Source organism: Telmatherina bonti (genome assembly GCF_933228915.1).
Source record: "Telmatherina bonti genome assembly, chromosome: 16".
In the NCBI taxonomy this organism is placed as follows: Eukaryota; Metazoa; Chordata; class Actinopteri; order Atheriniformes; family Telmatherinidae; genus Telmatherina; species Telmatherina bonti.
The window spans coordinates 36,463,308-36,479,381 of NC_136614.1; the positions used below are offsets into that span (position 1 = coordinate 36,463,308).

General features: G+C 42.9%; 1 protein-coding gene across 1 annotated transcript in view; it reads left to right on the forward strand.

Moving 5' to 3' along the window:
• epha7 (eph receptor A7) overlaps nucleotides 1-16,074 on the forward strand; it is a 110,366-nt gene that overhangs the window by 1,027 nt on the left and 93,265 nt on the right. The window contains exons 2-3 of the mRNA XM_079255875.1: nucleotides 367-431; nucleotides 688-1,357. Of these exons, the coding sequence (XP_079112001.1) occupies nucleotides 367-431; nucleotides 688-1,357 (735 nt within the window). The remainder of the gene's footprint in view (nucleotides 1-366; nucleotides 432-687; nucleotides 1,358-16,074) is intronic.

Here is a 16,074-nt window from a genome sequence, read left to right on the forward strand (position 1 = left end):
CCGGTGCGGTGCGGTGCGGTGGCGCGGTGCCGCCGGTGCGGTGGCGCGGTGCGGTGCGGTGGCGCGGTGCGGTGCGGTGCGCTTCTTCTTGGCTGCGCGTGTTGAAAAGGACAGAATCCTGCTTTGTATGAGCTGAATGTTCGCGCGTGAGAAGCTCCCTCTCCACATGTGTGTTTCCAGACTTTTCCTTCGTGATTTGTCTCCGGATAGAAAGTTGTCTCGTGGAGGTGAGGATGTCATGTTTGTGTGTTTTCTACTTTAGCTGCTGCTCATAAAAAAGGAAGTGGGTCGGGGTGTATGAGCCGCGGCGTGGCCCACCAGGCCCTGTGAGATTTAACCACCTGCCTCTTGGTTTTCTGTCACCAGTGATTCTACTGGACTCCAAAGCACACCAGACAGAACTGGAGTGGATCTCCTACCCTCCCAACGGGGTAAGTCCTCACCGCCTGCATGCAGATCCACATTTCCCAGTTAGACTGCTGGTTTCCTGCCTGTGATGGGGGGTCGCAGCCTTCAGAGGACACATGGCGGCCGGACAAAGCTCTGCTGCAGAAGCAGACAAAGAGGCGGCTCTGCATCTAAACGCTTCAGCAGCGAGAAGGTTCAGAACGATCCAGAACCGCCTCCTGTGTCTGCTGCTGCGTAGGAACGTGTGGACGCGTGTCTTACCGGTGTGTCTCCTTTCAGTGGGAAGAGATCAGCGGCCTGGATGAGAACTACACCCCCATCCGCACCTACCAGGTGTGCCAGGTCATGGAGCCCAACCAGAACAACTGGCTTCGGACCAACTGGATAGAGAAGCGGGACGCCCAGAGAATCTTTGTGGAGCTGAAGTTCACGCTGAGGGACTGCAACAGTCTGCCCGGCGTGGTGGGCTCCTGCAAGGAGACGTTCAACCTCTTCTACCAGGAGACGGACTCCGAGGTGGGCCGGGGCTTGAGGGAGAACCAGTACGTGAAAATCGACACAATCGCTGCAGACGAGAGCTTCACCCAGGGCGACCTGGGCGAGAGGAAGATGAAGCTGAACACTGAGGTGCGCGTGATCGGACCGCTGTCCAGGCGCGGCTTCTACCTGGCCTTCCAGGACGTCGGGGCCTGCATCGCCCTGGTCTCCGTCAAGGTCTACTACAAGAAGTGCTGGTCTATCATCGAGAACCTGGCCACCTTCCCCGACACGGTGACGGGCTCAGAGTTCTCCTCGCTGGTGGAAGTGGGGGGGATGTGCGTGGACGACGCCGAGGAGGAAGCCGACAACTCTCCCAAGATGCACTGCAGCGTTGAGGGGGAGTGGCTGGTGCCCATTGGGAAATGTATCTGCAAAGCCGGATTCCACCAGAAGGGAGACGCGTGTGAGCGTGAGTACCTCCCACACTTTGCATTCGTTGCGAGTTGCAGGAACGATCGCAGAGGACCGATGGCGGTAGAGCTGTGCAGGCAGAGAAGCTGCGGCGCCGTGACGCTTCGGCGGCGGCGTGACGCCAACACAGATGGGAGGACGACTCCAGAGCAGACCTGCTCAGTGGAGGAACTGGGTTCTGTGGTTCTGGTCGTGTCGGCTCGGGGGGGGCTGATGAAACAGGTTAGGGCTGCATCGGTCGGAGCTCCTGGTCCGCTTCTGTCCTCAGTTTATCTACGTCTGATAGTTTCCAGAGGGGGGGGGCGCTGGGATGCAGCGGAAACCTGGCCCGGATTCGGCTTTTCATGCTGCACCTTGATGAGAAGCTCCGTATTAAAGGCTTCTTCCTCTAAAAGTCGTCCCTCTGCAGCGTCAGCGGTCCTGTCTGACGTCTCAGCTTCACTCCGAGCTTTTCAGAGGATTCAGCAGAGCCGCGAGTCCAGCGAAGGATGGCGGACTGGCTGGCACTCGCCGCCGCCATGGGGACTCCTGAGCGGTAAAAGCTGTTGGTGGTTGTTGTCTGATCAGCAAGTCCGTTGGAGGAGGAAAGCAGCTGGTCTGCTGCCGTTAGAGTTCAGGCAGACTCTCCGAGGAAGACTCTCCGAGGTGTTTCCATACCGGGGGGGATAAATTATTATTATTGGTCATGTGACCCTCCAGCTGGTCTACGGAGGTTTTCCAGGGTTTCTATCCGTCCAGGAGGTTTACAATCCAGACACAACATGTAGTGTTTATTCAGAGACTCTAGATGGTAAATCCACCATTATTTATCACATCTTCATCACCATCACTACCATGTTGCTAAGAGACCTCTATTTTCACCTGGACATGATGATGAAGACACTTCCTGTCAGACTTTCCACCAATCAGAGAGCTTAAACTGACGGTAATGTCCAATCAGGAGCAGCCAAAGATCAACAAGTGATGAGAAAAGCAGGAAAATAATGATCCTCTATGGCTGGAATAAAGCCAAGAAGACGTTTGGGATGCAGCTGAGGTGGAGGTGCTGCAGTGAGGACAGCAGGTAGATAGTAGCAGGAAGACGTGGCTGGTGTCCATCCGTCTGCTGGTTGTGATGGAGCCGCTGACACGGCGGGCCCCGTGGGAGACACTCACGCTGCGCCGATGTGTGTTGTCCAGTCATGGCACCTCGCAGCGTTGCGGCTGGAGTGATGGACTGTTGACCCTCGCCATAAACAGCGAAGCGATCTGTGATGGCGGCAGATAAAGCGACGTGGATCATGTTGCTATCAGTGAATGCTAACAAGCAGATTACTGAGAGATACGGCCTCCTGGAGACGCCGCCACATCCATCTCCCTGTCAGAGACCTGGACAGAAGTTAGTCGGAGGCTGATTGATGATTAAACCCCCTGCGGCCTGACCCAGCCGGCCCCGCCCCCAGCCGGCCCCGCCCCCAGCCGGCCCCGCCCCCAGCTGGCCCCGCCTCATTTAGTCAGGAGGTCGTCGTGCGTCTCCATGTCCCCCTGATTGATCAGGTGTGAATAGAACACTGTGTGTGTGTGTGTGTGTGTGTGTGTGTGTGTGTGTGTGTGTGTGTGTGTTCTGGTTTTTGTTACGGTATGGGGACATCAATCTGTTTACACAGTCACGTAATGGGGACCAATGTCCTTGTGGGGACCAAAAAGCTGGTCCCCAGAAGGAACTCCACTTTAAATGACTCTAAAAGGTAAAATGAAGGTGCTGGCAAAGTTTCAGGCATTGGCCCATAAGTAATGTTTATCTGTCTTTTTGTGTTAAGGTGTGTGTACTGAGAGCGCCCCCTCGAAGGTCATATGTGGTATAGCACCTGATTGTAAATTCACACACTTTTCCAAATATGGTTAGGCACCGCCTTCTTCCTGGTCCCCACAGATATGGATTGTGACCATAGCATGAAATGATCAGTTTTAAAAGATTATTTCAATTTAAAAGACAATTTCGAACTCAAACTATGAGTGGACATTTATCTATAAAGATGGACTTCTGTAATTCAGTACTTAAACATTTGAATTTTCACTTAGATAATTGTCTGTTCACTGAACTTTCATGAAAATTTAACAAAAGGCAAAAATGGGGTTCATAGTGTAAATTTATTAGAGATTTAATTCATTAACAGGTTTTGAAACTCGTGCAGACTGCATAAAAACATAACAGGGGTGAGCATTTGTGCAATTTTTTTTATAAGGTCATATTCCACACTGCAGTTTTAGGACAGACAACACATATACACATGCTCTATCTATCTATCTATCTATCTATCTATCTATCTATCTATCTATCTATCTATCTATCTATCTATCTATCTATCTATCTATCTATCTATCTATCTATCTATCTATCTATCTATCTATCTATCTATCTATCTATCTATATATATATATATATATATATATATATATATATATATATATATATATATATATATATATATATATATATATATATAATTTATGGGGAGAGAGAGATGCTTTATTCATTCCCAGGAAGGAGATAAGGGGTGGGGATTCAGGTTGTTCCAACAGTTCCCTTTTTCACAAAAATTTGTTACAATGATAAATAGATAAAATTAAAGATTAACATTAAACAGTTTAATGGCTGCTGGAATAAAGGACTTGCTGAACCTTTCAGTCCTGCATCAAAATGAGACCAGTCTCTCTGTCCTTCCAGAAGAATAGCTATCGTTGCTCCACCACAGTTCTGATAGGGTCCAGACTTCTACTAAGGACAGAACTAGCTTTTCTGACCAGTTTGTCCAGTCCTTTGCAGTCCTTGTTTGTAATGCTGCTCCTCCAGCAGACACCAGCGTAAACCATCACACTTTTGATGACTGTGTTATAGAACATCTGCAGCAGGTCACTGCAGACATCAGAGGACCTGAGCCATCAGAAGAAGATAAGGTGACTCTGTCCCTTCCTGCATGTTGTGTCTGTATTGGCTAACTATTCCAACCTCTGGTCCTGAAACACCCCCAGGTACCTGTAGGTCTTCACAGTCTATTTTCTCTCCATCAATACACACTGGCTTTCTGTGTGATGCAGATCTCCTGCAATCAACCACAACCTTCTTGGTCTTGGAGATGTTCAGGAGAAGACAGTTCTTTTTAACACTAAAAGGCCCAGAGCTACGAGAATTTTTGTCAGCCTGCAGTCCCCCCACATATCACTAATCCCGTTTTTCATGTAAAGGCCCCATTTAGCGCTGTCATGAGGAACCATTCCACCCCCTCCAGTGCAAAGTTTTAGCTCATGCCTCTGTCTTGAGAGTTTTACCTGAGAGCACTGAAAAAACTCATGTGTTGAAACATGATGAATGAAACATTTCTAATGTAATATTTGTGTCGCCAGATCTGCGGGATTGGAGTGATTTTACATGGCAGCTGAGTCATCAGCACATCAGCTGATATAACGGACAGTTCTTGATCTGTACAAAGAAAATAAAAAATATCTATTTATATAGGCTATATATAAATATATATGCAGCTGTATTGCGGAGGATAAAACTATTTAGAAGCGCAGCGCAGTTTCTGCTCCACGCAGCACCAGCAGCACTGCTTTGCTAGTAAAAAAAAAAAAAAAAAAAAGTGGGAAAGAAACGACAAAAGTGTGAAACGTTTTTGGAGTTGTTGCATGCTTTTATCTGAACTCCACAGCACTGCCGCATGCCATTGGACCAAACAGTTGCACGCAGCAGCAATGTAAATTCTGAATTGAGTGTAGCTGCGTGATATGTGTCAACACTGGCTGCGTCGTCAGGTTTCTACACCAGAATATGATGTCAATGAAAAAATCAGATCCGCTGCAGCACTGGGAAGTTCAGACACCAGCATGAAACGTGTCTGTCCAGCTGTTGCTCCTTTCATACCCCTCAGATTCACACGTCCGCTGAACTGATGCGCTCTTTTATATTAAAAATATAACAATGAACACCAGATGCACATGCTGGCTAAACTGATGAACGGATGGATAGATGGATGGCAAGATAGATGGATGGATGGATAAATGGATGATAGCTGGATGGCGGAATAGATGAAAGATAGATCGATAAATGGATAGGTGGATGGATAGATGGATGGACAGATAGATGGATGGATAGATGGATGGACAGATGGATGGATAGATTGATGGACAGATAGATGGATATATTGATGGACAGATGGATGGATAGATGGATGGACAGATGGATGGACATATGGATGGAAAGATAGATGGACAGATGGATGATAGATGGATGGAAAGATAGGTAGATGGATGGAAAGATGGATCGATTGATGGATGAAAATTTAGATGGATGGATGGATAGATGGATGACTGAATATATAGAAATATAGATAGATAAATGGATAGATGGATAAATGGATGGACAGATGGATAGATAAATGGATGGATAGATGGATGACTGAATATATAGAAATATAGATAGATAAATGGATAGATGGATAAATGGATGGACAGATGGATAGATAAATGGATGGATGGATGGATGGATGGATGGATAGATGGATGATAGATGGATGGCTGAATAGATGGAAAGATAGACAAATGGATAGATGGATGGATAGATTGATAGATGGATGGATAGATGGATGAATGAATGGGGTGATGGATAGATGATAAATGGATGGAAAGATAGATGGGTGGATAGATGGATGAGTAGATGGATGGATAGATGGATGGAAAGATGTATGGCTGAATAGATGGAAAGATAGATAAATGGATAGATGGATGGATAGATGGATAGACTGATGGATGGAAAGATAGATAGATGAATGGATAGATAGATAGATGGATGGAAAGATAAATGGACAGACAGATGGATAGATGGATGGACAGATGGATGGATAGATGGATCAATTGATGGATGAAAATTTAGATGGATGGATGGATAGATGGATGATAGATGGATGACTGAATAGATGGAAATATAGATAGATAAATGGATAGATGGATAAATAGATGGACAGATGGATAGATAAATGGATGGAAAGGTGGATGGATGGATGGATAGATGGATGATAGATGGATGATAGATGGATGGCTGAATGGATGGAAAGATAGATAAATGGATAGATGGATGGATAGATGATAGATGGATGAATAAATGGGGTGATGGATAGATGATAAATGGATGGAAAGATAGATGGATGGATAGATGGATGAGTAGATGGATGGATAGATGGATGGAAAGATAGATGGACAGATGGATGGATAGATGGATGGAAAGATGGATGGCTGAATAGATGGAAAGATAGATATATGGATAGATGGATGGATAGATAGATAGATGAATGAATAAATGGGGTGATCGATAGATGGATATATGGATGGATAGACTAATGGAAAGATGGATGGATAGATGCATGAGCTCTGCATGAGCGTCTTAAAAACACAATGCCCCGCCCCTTCCCATGAACTTCCCATTACTACAAATAAAAGAGATTTTCCCCCAAATTTCCCAATAATATATCAACCACCCAAAGAAACCATATCAACAAAGTTCATGAACGTAACCCCATACATATTTCCACAGATGAACATAGAAAAACATAATACTACGGTGTATTAATCTGAAAATCCGTTAGTCACGGGACGATGACGTCTTTGCCGCATTGCGGCATACTCCAGCCATAAAACACAGGTAAACCTCTTAACCCAGTTTTCACCAACCCCCCAGAAGATGAAGATGACACCCCAGTAGTGCTCCCAGTATTTGTAGCAAAACCAATAGGTGTGCATCCCTATTAGTCTGCTACCTGACAGGTGGCATGACTGAACTAAAGCAGCTACGTGGGACTGCGAGAGATTTGCTGGGCCTGACGACCCGGAACACAGTCAGGTAGGTGGTTGGGGGTGTGGGTGTCAGTGACAAGGCAGCTTTGTCACAGAACATGAAAATTTTACCAGGTAGAGTTAAGGTCCAATTTGACCATGAGTTCTTGTCAGGAAAATTTTACCAGGTAGAGTTAAGGTCCAATTTGACCATGAGTTCTTGTAGGGCTTCCGGTCCCCAGGGGACCTTTTTTTGTTTTAAATTTTTACTTATATTTCACTGACACTACTAACAAATACAAAAAAATCAAATAAAATATGTCAATAATTGATACTATTTAAAATAGTGTTACCCCAGTGGTGTAGCTAAAATTGAGCCCTTGCATGGCAGTAGAATCCAAAAGAGGGAGGAAACCTGGAAATTCAACGGGATATCTGTCTAAAATTATGCTGTTAAAACAATGGTAGATTTTTTTAAAAAAATATGTAAAGAAAACATCTTTTTTTAAAATGTTAACTGCTGTAGCTTTGAGATGTAGATTTTGATGTTATTTTTATTTAATGAATTCAGTTGAATAGAAACACCAACATTTAAATCTGATTTTACAAAGAACTGTAACTGTATTCCATACTATCCATTTAAAATAGATAGAATACGCCAAAAAATTAACAAAAACACACTATATTTTGTTCTCAAATCAAATCAAATCAAATTTGATTTGATATCTTTTGTTCTAATCTTTACTTCCTTTCGCCGGCTTTTATTTTTGAAAAGCAGGAAGTAGCAACTATTTAGCAGTAGCTTAATTTCTCACAATTTTTCGAAGGGCAGTTGATGAGGAAATGAGACCGGAGTTTAAAGCTGTGACTACTAAAGAACATGTCCGTAAGTATTAAGATTTTATTATTTAAGTTATGCATTGACAACATAGCATTGCTGTCTGTCTGTTGTGATTTCTTTGAGAATGTGCAGCTCAGCTAGCTAGGTAGCTAGCTTGTGTCACAGATTTTGGATATATCCATTTGTTGCTTTTAAATTTGGCAGTGTTGTGTGGTTAAACATGAATTTCATTGTAGGTAGGGAAAATTCCATCCAAAATAATTTGGGATTTATGATTTGGTTTATTATCTTAAGGCTTAAATCACACATGTAGGTAGCAGCAGGCATGGATTACTGGTATGACGATGTCCCCATAAGTGACATTTTTCCAAAATCCATAAAAGAACATGGGAATCATATTGTATGCTCATTATCAGTTAAGAATAGGCTGGCTACAGGCTTCAAGGTATACCACAGTATGAAAAAGTCATGGTTTCAAAACCACTCCAACATACAATTCCTGAAGTATTATTATTATTATTATTATTAATAATATGTGACATCTCGTTAAGGAGAAAGTAGAGGTCCTTCACTTGTGCAATTATAGCAGCCCGCCCCCCCCTGCGTTTCTTGACAAACAGACGAGTCTGTAGGCTGTGTGATTATTGGAGGCTTTCACGCTGCACTTTAGCCTAAGAAGCCAGAATCTCATTGCCTCAGTTGCCAAATCTTCTAAGCATGTTGGGTATTTATTTGTATATGTTCACACTGTTGTTGACGTTTTTTTTTTCTTTTGTTTTTTTTAAACTTTTGTTCGGCACTAGTCTACTGTCTTGGTATATCACAGAGCCTCAATTTTACAACTAATACTGTAATATTAGACCTGATTAATCCAGGTGTGTCTGATCATTGCCGTTGTGTCGACTGAGGTCAAGCAGACCTGGATTTATAAATTCATCCTGTAATGTAAGACAGGAGACAAAGGAGCTTCCTTAAAATTTGCGGTTCATGTAGACTTTTCAGTGACAAGCAAAGAACCGGTCATGTGTACCAACAACCCTTTCTTAAATGTTCCAGCCATTGACCAGTGCAAACATGGAACCAACAGAATTGACTTCCAGTCTTCCATCACCTCGTTCAGGCTCTCAGCAGACCAACGATGGCCCTGAGGATAACAGACCTTTCGAACAGGTAATTGCATACAATATATAGTCCCACACCTACCTAGTTTTTGTTTTACATATATATTTTTCTATTCAAATCTTTCTTTTACATCCTGGTTCTTAGAGACAGATTTAGCAAATGAGTCTGCATTTTGGACAGCTAAGTGGCATGTTTTAGATGCTGTTGAGTAGGACAGTGTCCCATAATTCTTGTCCTCGGAGCCCACTGCCCTGCATGTTTTGGTTCCTACCAACTCCACTGCACATGATGCAGATGAACTTCACTGCTTGCCAAGTTCTATTAAATTCGGATAATGAGCCATTGATTTGAGTCAGGTGTGTTTAAAGTAGGGTTACCTACAACACGTGCAGGGCAGTGGGGCCCAGGTCATAGGTTAAGTAACACTGCAGTAGGATTTGAAAACTTGGATACAGATAGTAATAGAAGCAAATGTAATAGTAAGGCTAAGATGTCCTTAACTATGAGATGTGTTGACATGGCGTAGGTCTGACTGACATTTGATGGCCAGATGTCCTTAACTGTAGCAATCAGTTAAATGTTCTGTGTATGCAGTTGCCGAGCTGCATCTGGGTAAAATTTAATGCAACGCCATGGTTTCTAAATGTGTTTATTAAGTGTCTTTTGTGGACATTGCGGACGTTGCGGTAACATATTGTCATTTCCTGTTTGCCTAGCGAGTGTCACAGCGGATTGCTACGAGCCGTTGGCTCCTTTAACTTCTTTCTAACTTCTATCTATTGTTAACCAACCACTCACTTCAGCGCACAATACCTTCCCAAACCACTCTTCTATATATTGCATTTATTTTCGGGATCTTTGGCTTTCTGTTTACTTGACTTAAACAGCTCAAGCACTCGGTTTTAGCATGGCTGCTAGCTCTCTTCCCACACCCCGGTCCCCTGCCTTTTCTTGCTCGGTGTGTCTGATGTTTAGCTACTCCTCCGCCTCCTTTAGTGATAATGGTAGGTGTATTAAGTGTAGCAGCTTGGCAGCTTTGGAGGCGAGGCTCTGCGAGTTAGAAGCCCAGCTCCGCACTCAGTTAGGAAAGCAGTTAGTCAGCAAGCCCCCATTAGCCAGTGCGGCGCTACCAGCCAGGGCAGCTAGCCCACCTAGTGGTCCTTCAGCAGTTCCCGCGCAGCCGGGAGCCGAGGCGGGCTGGACGACGGTCAGGCGGAAGCGTAGCCCCAAACCAAAACCCACTGGCCACCACCGACCTGTTCACGTTTCTAACAGATTTTCCCCGCTCGGCGACACACCCGCTGAGGCAGAAACCCTGATAATAGGTAGTTCCATAGTCAGAAACGTGGCTCTAGAGACACCGGGGACCATAGTCAGATGCATTCCTGGGGCCAGAGCGGGCGACGTTGAATCGTATTTGAAACTGCTGACTAAGGCTAAACGTAAATACCGTAAGATTGTAATTAACGTCGGCGGTAACGACACCCGGTTACGCCAATCGGAGGTCACTAAAATTAATGTTGCTTCGGTGTGTAACTTTGCCAAGAGCATGTCGGACTCCGTAGTTTTCTCTGGTCCCTTGCCAAATTTAATCAGCAATGACATGTTTAGCCGCATGTCATCTTTCAACCGCTGGTTGTCTAGGTGGTGTCCCGATAACAACGTGGGTTTTATAGATAATTGGAGCGCTTTTTGGGGAAAGCCTGGTCTTATTAGGAGAGATGGCATCCATCCCATGTTGGATGGAGCCGCTCTCTTATCTAGCAATATGGACTCTTTCATTAGTCAGCTAAATTGACAACTCAGGGTTGGGACCAGGAGGCAGAATTGTAGTCCTACACACTTTTCTGCAGCTTCCCACCTGCCGCCGCTCACCCAAAACCCCATTCCGACCTTATACAACTTCCCAGCAGTAAGAATTAAACAACACAAAAACACTTCTGGGGTTAATCGTGAAAACCTCATAAAAATAAAAACAATAGATCTAATAAAATCAGAAAATAAGACGATAAAGTGTGGCCGACTGAATATCAGATCCCTCCCAAATAAGTCTATATTAGTCAATGACTTGATAGGTGATCACCACATTGATTTATTCTGTCTTACGGAAACCTGGTGACAGCAAGAGGATTATGTTAGTATTAATGAAGCTACGCCAGCTAACTATTTAAACTTTCACATTCCTAGAACTACAGGCAGAGGAGGAGGTGTTGCAGCTATTTTTCAGTCAGAATTTTTAATTAATCCTAAGCACAAAACTAACTATAAATCCTTTGAATTCCTGACATTAAATTTATCTCATCCAAAATGGAATTCAGAGAAACCGCTCCTTTTAGCATCGCTCACCTGGACCTTACTCCGAGTTTCTGACCGAATTCTCTGATCTCTTGTCTGAGTTAGTGCTGAGTACTGATAAAGTCATTGTACTAGGTGATTTTAATATTCATGTTGACGATGAAAATGATAGTTTAATCATTTCCTTTAGCTTTATTCTAAACTCAATTGGGTTTTCACAAAATGTCCATGCTCAAAGTATTTCCTCAAAACCCTGTCTTGCCTGATCACTTCTTATTAACCTTTGAATTCACTTTATTTGATTACTCACTGACCAAAAATAAATTCTACTATAGTAGATGTTTATCAGACAATATTACAAAATTTAAACAATCAATTGAATCAATTTTTTCACCTCTACCATGTGTTAGCATGACTGAGAGTCCCCCTTTAAGCCTTACTCCTGCTCAGATTGATCAACATGCTGATACTATAATAGCTTCAATGCGTACAATCTTGGATAATGTTGCTCCCCTAAAGAAGAAGAAATTAGGTAAGATTATGAAGGCTCCCTGGTTTAATTCCCAGCTTCGAGCTCTAAAACAGGCATCAAGGCATTTGGAAAACAGATGGCGTTCATCAGGACTAGATGAGTCTCGCTTAACCTGGAAAGAAAGTTTAATCGTATACAAAAAAGCCTTACGTATGGCAAGAACAGCTTATTATTCATCATTGATAGAGGAAAACAAAAACAACCCTCGGTTTCTTTTCAGCACTGTAGCTAGGCTTACTAGGAGCCGGAGCGCTGAGGAGCCATGTATTCCTTTCTCACTTAGCTGTGATGATTTCATGTATTTTTTCAGGAATAAAATTGATACTATTAGAGATCAAATTCACAATATTCTTCCTTCTACTTATAATGTTGAGTCTGTTGTGGTCTCCAAAGCATCCTTAGAACCAGGATCTGACTTGTGTCTAAATAGTTTCTGTCCTATCCAACCCTCTGAATTAACTAAAATAATAGCTTTATCTAAACCATCCACCTGTATCTTAGACCCTCTCCCAACGAGCCTCTTTAAGGACATTTTCCCTTTAATTAATACATCACTACTAAATCTTATCAATATGTCTTTAGTGACAGGATATGTACCACAATCATTTAAAACTGCTGTAATCAAGCCTTTACTTAAAAAGCAATCTCTGGATCCAGAGGTGATAGCAAATTATAGACCTATATCTAACCTCCCGTTTATGTCCAAAATTCTGGAGAAAATAGTTTCCGCTCAGCTACATGCCCACCTGAGCAGAAATAATTTATTTTAAGAGTTTCAGTCAGAATTTAGAGCTCATCATAGCACTGAGACAGCATTGGTGAAAGTTACTAATGACCTTCTTATGGCCTCAGACAAAGGACTTGTGTCCGTACTTATCTTGCTTGATCTTAGTGCTGCATTTGATACAGTCGATCATAACATTCTGTTACAGAGACTAGAACAGGTGGTTGGAATTACAGGTACAGCATTAAGCTGGTTTAAATCATATTTATCTAATAGACTTCAGTTTGTTCACGTTTGTTCATGTAAATGACAAGTCCTCCTCACAAACTACAGTAAGTCATGGAGTTCCTCAAGGTTCTGTACTTGGACCAGTACTCTTCACGCTATATATGCTCCATTTTGGCAAAATTATTAGACAGCATGTAATAAAATTTCATTGTAATGCAGATGATATTCAGATATACTTATCCTTTAAACCAGATGAAACAAATCAGCCCAATAGGCTACAAAATTTTCTCATAGACATAAAGACTTGGATGTCTAGAAATTTTCTCCTTTTGAACTCAGATAAGACTGAAGTAATTCTCGTTGGATCTGAAAAACTCTGAGCTAAATTTTCCAGTTTTGTAATGAACCTGGATGGCATTACTTTAGATTCCAGTGCTACAGTGAGAAACCTTGGAGTAATATTTGACCCTGACCTGTCCTTTGGCTACATATTAAGCAGGTTACTAAAACAGCCTTCTTTCATTTACGCAATATAGCCAAAATTAGGGACATTCTGTCTCAGAGTGATGCAGAAAAACTGGTTCACACTTTTGTTACTTCGAGACTAGATTACTGTAACTCTCTATTACTGGGCTGTCCTAAATATGCCCTGAAAAGCCTTCCGCTGATCCAGAATTCTGCAGCCAGAGTCCTGACCAGAACCAGCAGGAGAGATCATATTTCTCCAGTTTTAGCCTCTCTTCACTGGCTGCCTGTTGAATCTAGAATAGAATTTAAAATCCTTCTCCTTACATATAAAGCCCTCCACAACCAGGCACCACTATATATCAAAGACCTCATAGTTCCTTATATACCAGGCAGAGTACTTCGTTCGCAGACTGCAGGCTTACTTGTGGTTCCTAGAGTCTCAAAGAGCCGAGCAGGAGGCAGAGCCTTTGGTTATCAGGCCCCTCTCTTATGGAATAAGCTCCCAGTTAGTGTTAGGGAAACAGACACCCTCCCCACCTTTAAGACTAGGCTGAAGACTTATCTTTTTGATAAGTCCTATAACTAGGGATGGTTAGCATCCCTTAGTTATGCTGCTATAGGTTTAGACTGCTGAGGGACATTTCCTGATACACTGAGCTTCTTTCTCTTTATCTCTCTCTTTTACCCCCAATAACAGTGTAGCATCATTAACATGTATGTCTCCTGTCTCAGCAGGTCTCCCTGGCCGGGAGTAGCAGTTCCTGTTGTCTGTTGTCTTTCTGTCCTCTTCCCCCCACACAGCAGAGGCAGATGGCTGCCTGTCCTTGAACCAGGTTCTGCCGGAGGCTTCCTTCCTGTTAAAAGGGAGTTTTTTCCTTCCCACTGTCGCCTGTGTGCTTGCTCAGGATGGGAGATTGAGTTGGACTCAACTCAATCTGTTGGTTTCCTTATATAGGTTGTTATGAATTGGCTTTCATTATGTTTTCCCCTCTGTCTGTAAAGTGTCTTGAGATGGCATTGCCGGGATTTGAGGCTATATAAATAAAGTTGAATTGAATTGAATGGACACTCACGGGGTCCCCACAGCACATGTTAACAAGTGTAAACTAGTGTGTTCAGAGCTGGAGCAAAGTCAGTCCCCAGAAGGACATGTAACTGAGGGTGTGTGTTGGGTCCCCATGACTCATGTCTGAGGGGTGTTAAACACCAAAACCAGTTGTAATACCTGAACAATGTGGATGCTTTGGATTATTTCTGTGATGTGTATTTTAATGTACATTAGGACTTCAGCATGATTATTTGACTTCATGTTTTTATTGTATTCTTTCAAATATTAGGCTTGAAAGAAGCAATTTGTTGTCCATGTTTGTGTACCAAGTCTTTCTTAAATGTTCCAGCCATTGACCAGTGCAAACATGGAACCAACAGAATTGACTTCCAGTCTTCCATGGCCTCGTTCAGGCTCTCAGCAGACCAACGATGGCCCTGAGGATAACAGACCTTTCGAACAGGTAATTGCATACAATACATAGTCCCACACTTACCTAGTTTTTGTTTTACATATATATTTTTCTATTCAAATCTTTCTTTTACATCCTGGTTCTTAGAGACAGATTTAGCAAATGAGTCTGCATTTTGGACAGCTAAGTGGCATGTTTTAGATGCTGTTGAGTAGGACAGTGTCCCTTAATTCTTGTCCTCGGGGCCCACTGCCCTGTATGTTTTGGTTCCTACCAACTCCACTGCACATGATGCAGATGAACTTCACTGTTTGCCAAGTTCTATTAAATTCAGATAATGAGCCATTGATTTGAGTCAGGTGTGTTTAAAGTAGGGTTACCTACAACACGTGCAGGGCAGTGGGGCCCAGGTCATGGGTTAAGTAACACTGCAGTAGGATTTGAAAACTTGGATACAGATAGTAATAGAAGCAAATGTAATAGTAAGGCTAAGATGTCCTTGACTATGAGATGTGTTGACATGGCGTAGGTCTGACTGACATTTGATGGCCAGATGTCCTTAACTACAGCAATCAGTTAAATCGTCTGTGTATGCAGTTGCCGAGCTGCATCTGGGTAAAATTTAATGCATCGCCATGCTTTCTAAATGTGTTTATTAAGTGTCTTTTTTGGACACTCACGGGGTCCCCACAGCACATGTTAACAAGTGTAAACTAGTGTGTTCAGAGCTGGAGCAAAGTCAGTCCCCAGAAGGACATGTAACTGAGGGTGTGTGTTGGGTCCCCATGACTCATGTCTGAGGGGTGTTAAACACCAAAACCAGTTGTAATACCTGAACAATGTGGATGCTTTGGATTATTTCTGTGATGTGTATTTTAATGTACATTAGGACTTCAGCATGATTATTTGACTTCATGTTTTTATTGTATTCTTTCAAATATTAGGCTTGAAAGAAGCAATTTGTTGTCCATGTTTGTGTACCAAGTCTTTCTTAAATGTTCCAGCCATTGACCAGTGCAAACATGGAACCAACAGAATTGACTTCCAGTCTTCCATGGCCTCGTTCAGGCTCTCAGCAGACCAACGATGGCCCTGAGGATGACAGCCTTTCTGAACAGGTAGTTGCATACGATATATAGTCCCACACTTACCTAGTGTTTGTTTTTTACATATACATTTATCTATTCAAATCTTTCTTATACATCCTGGTTCTTAGAGACAGATTTAGCAAATGAGTCTG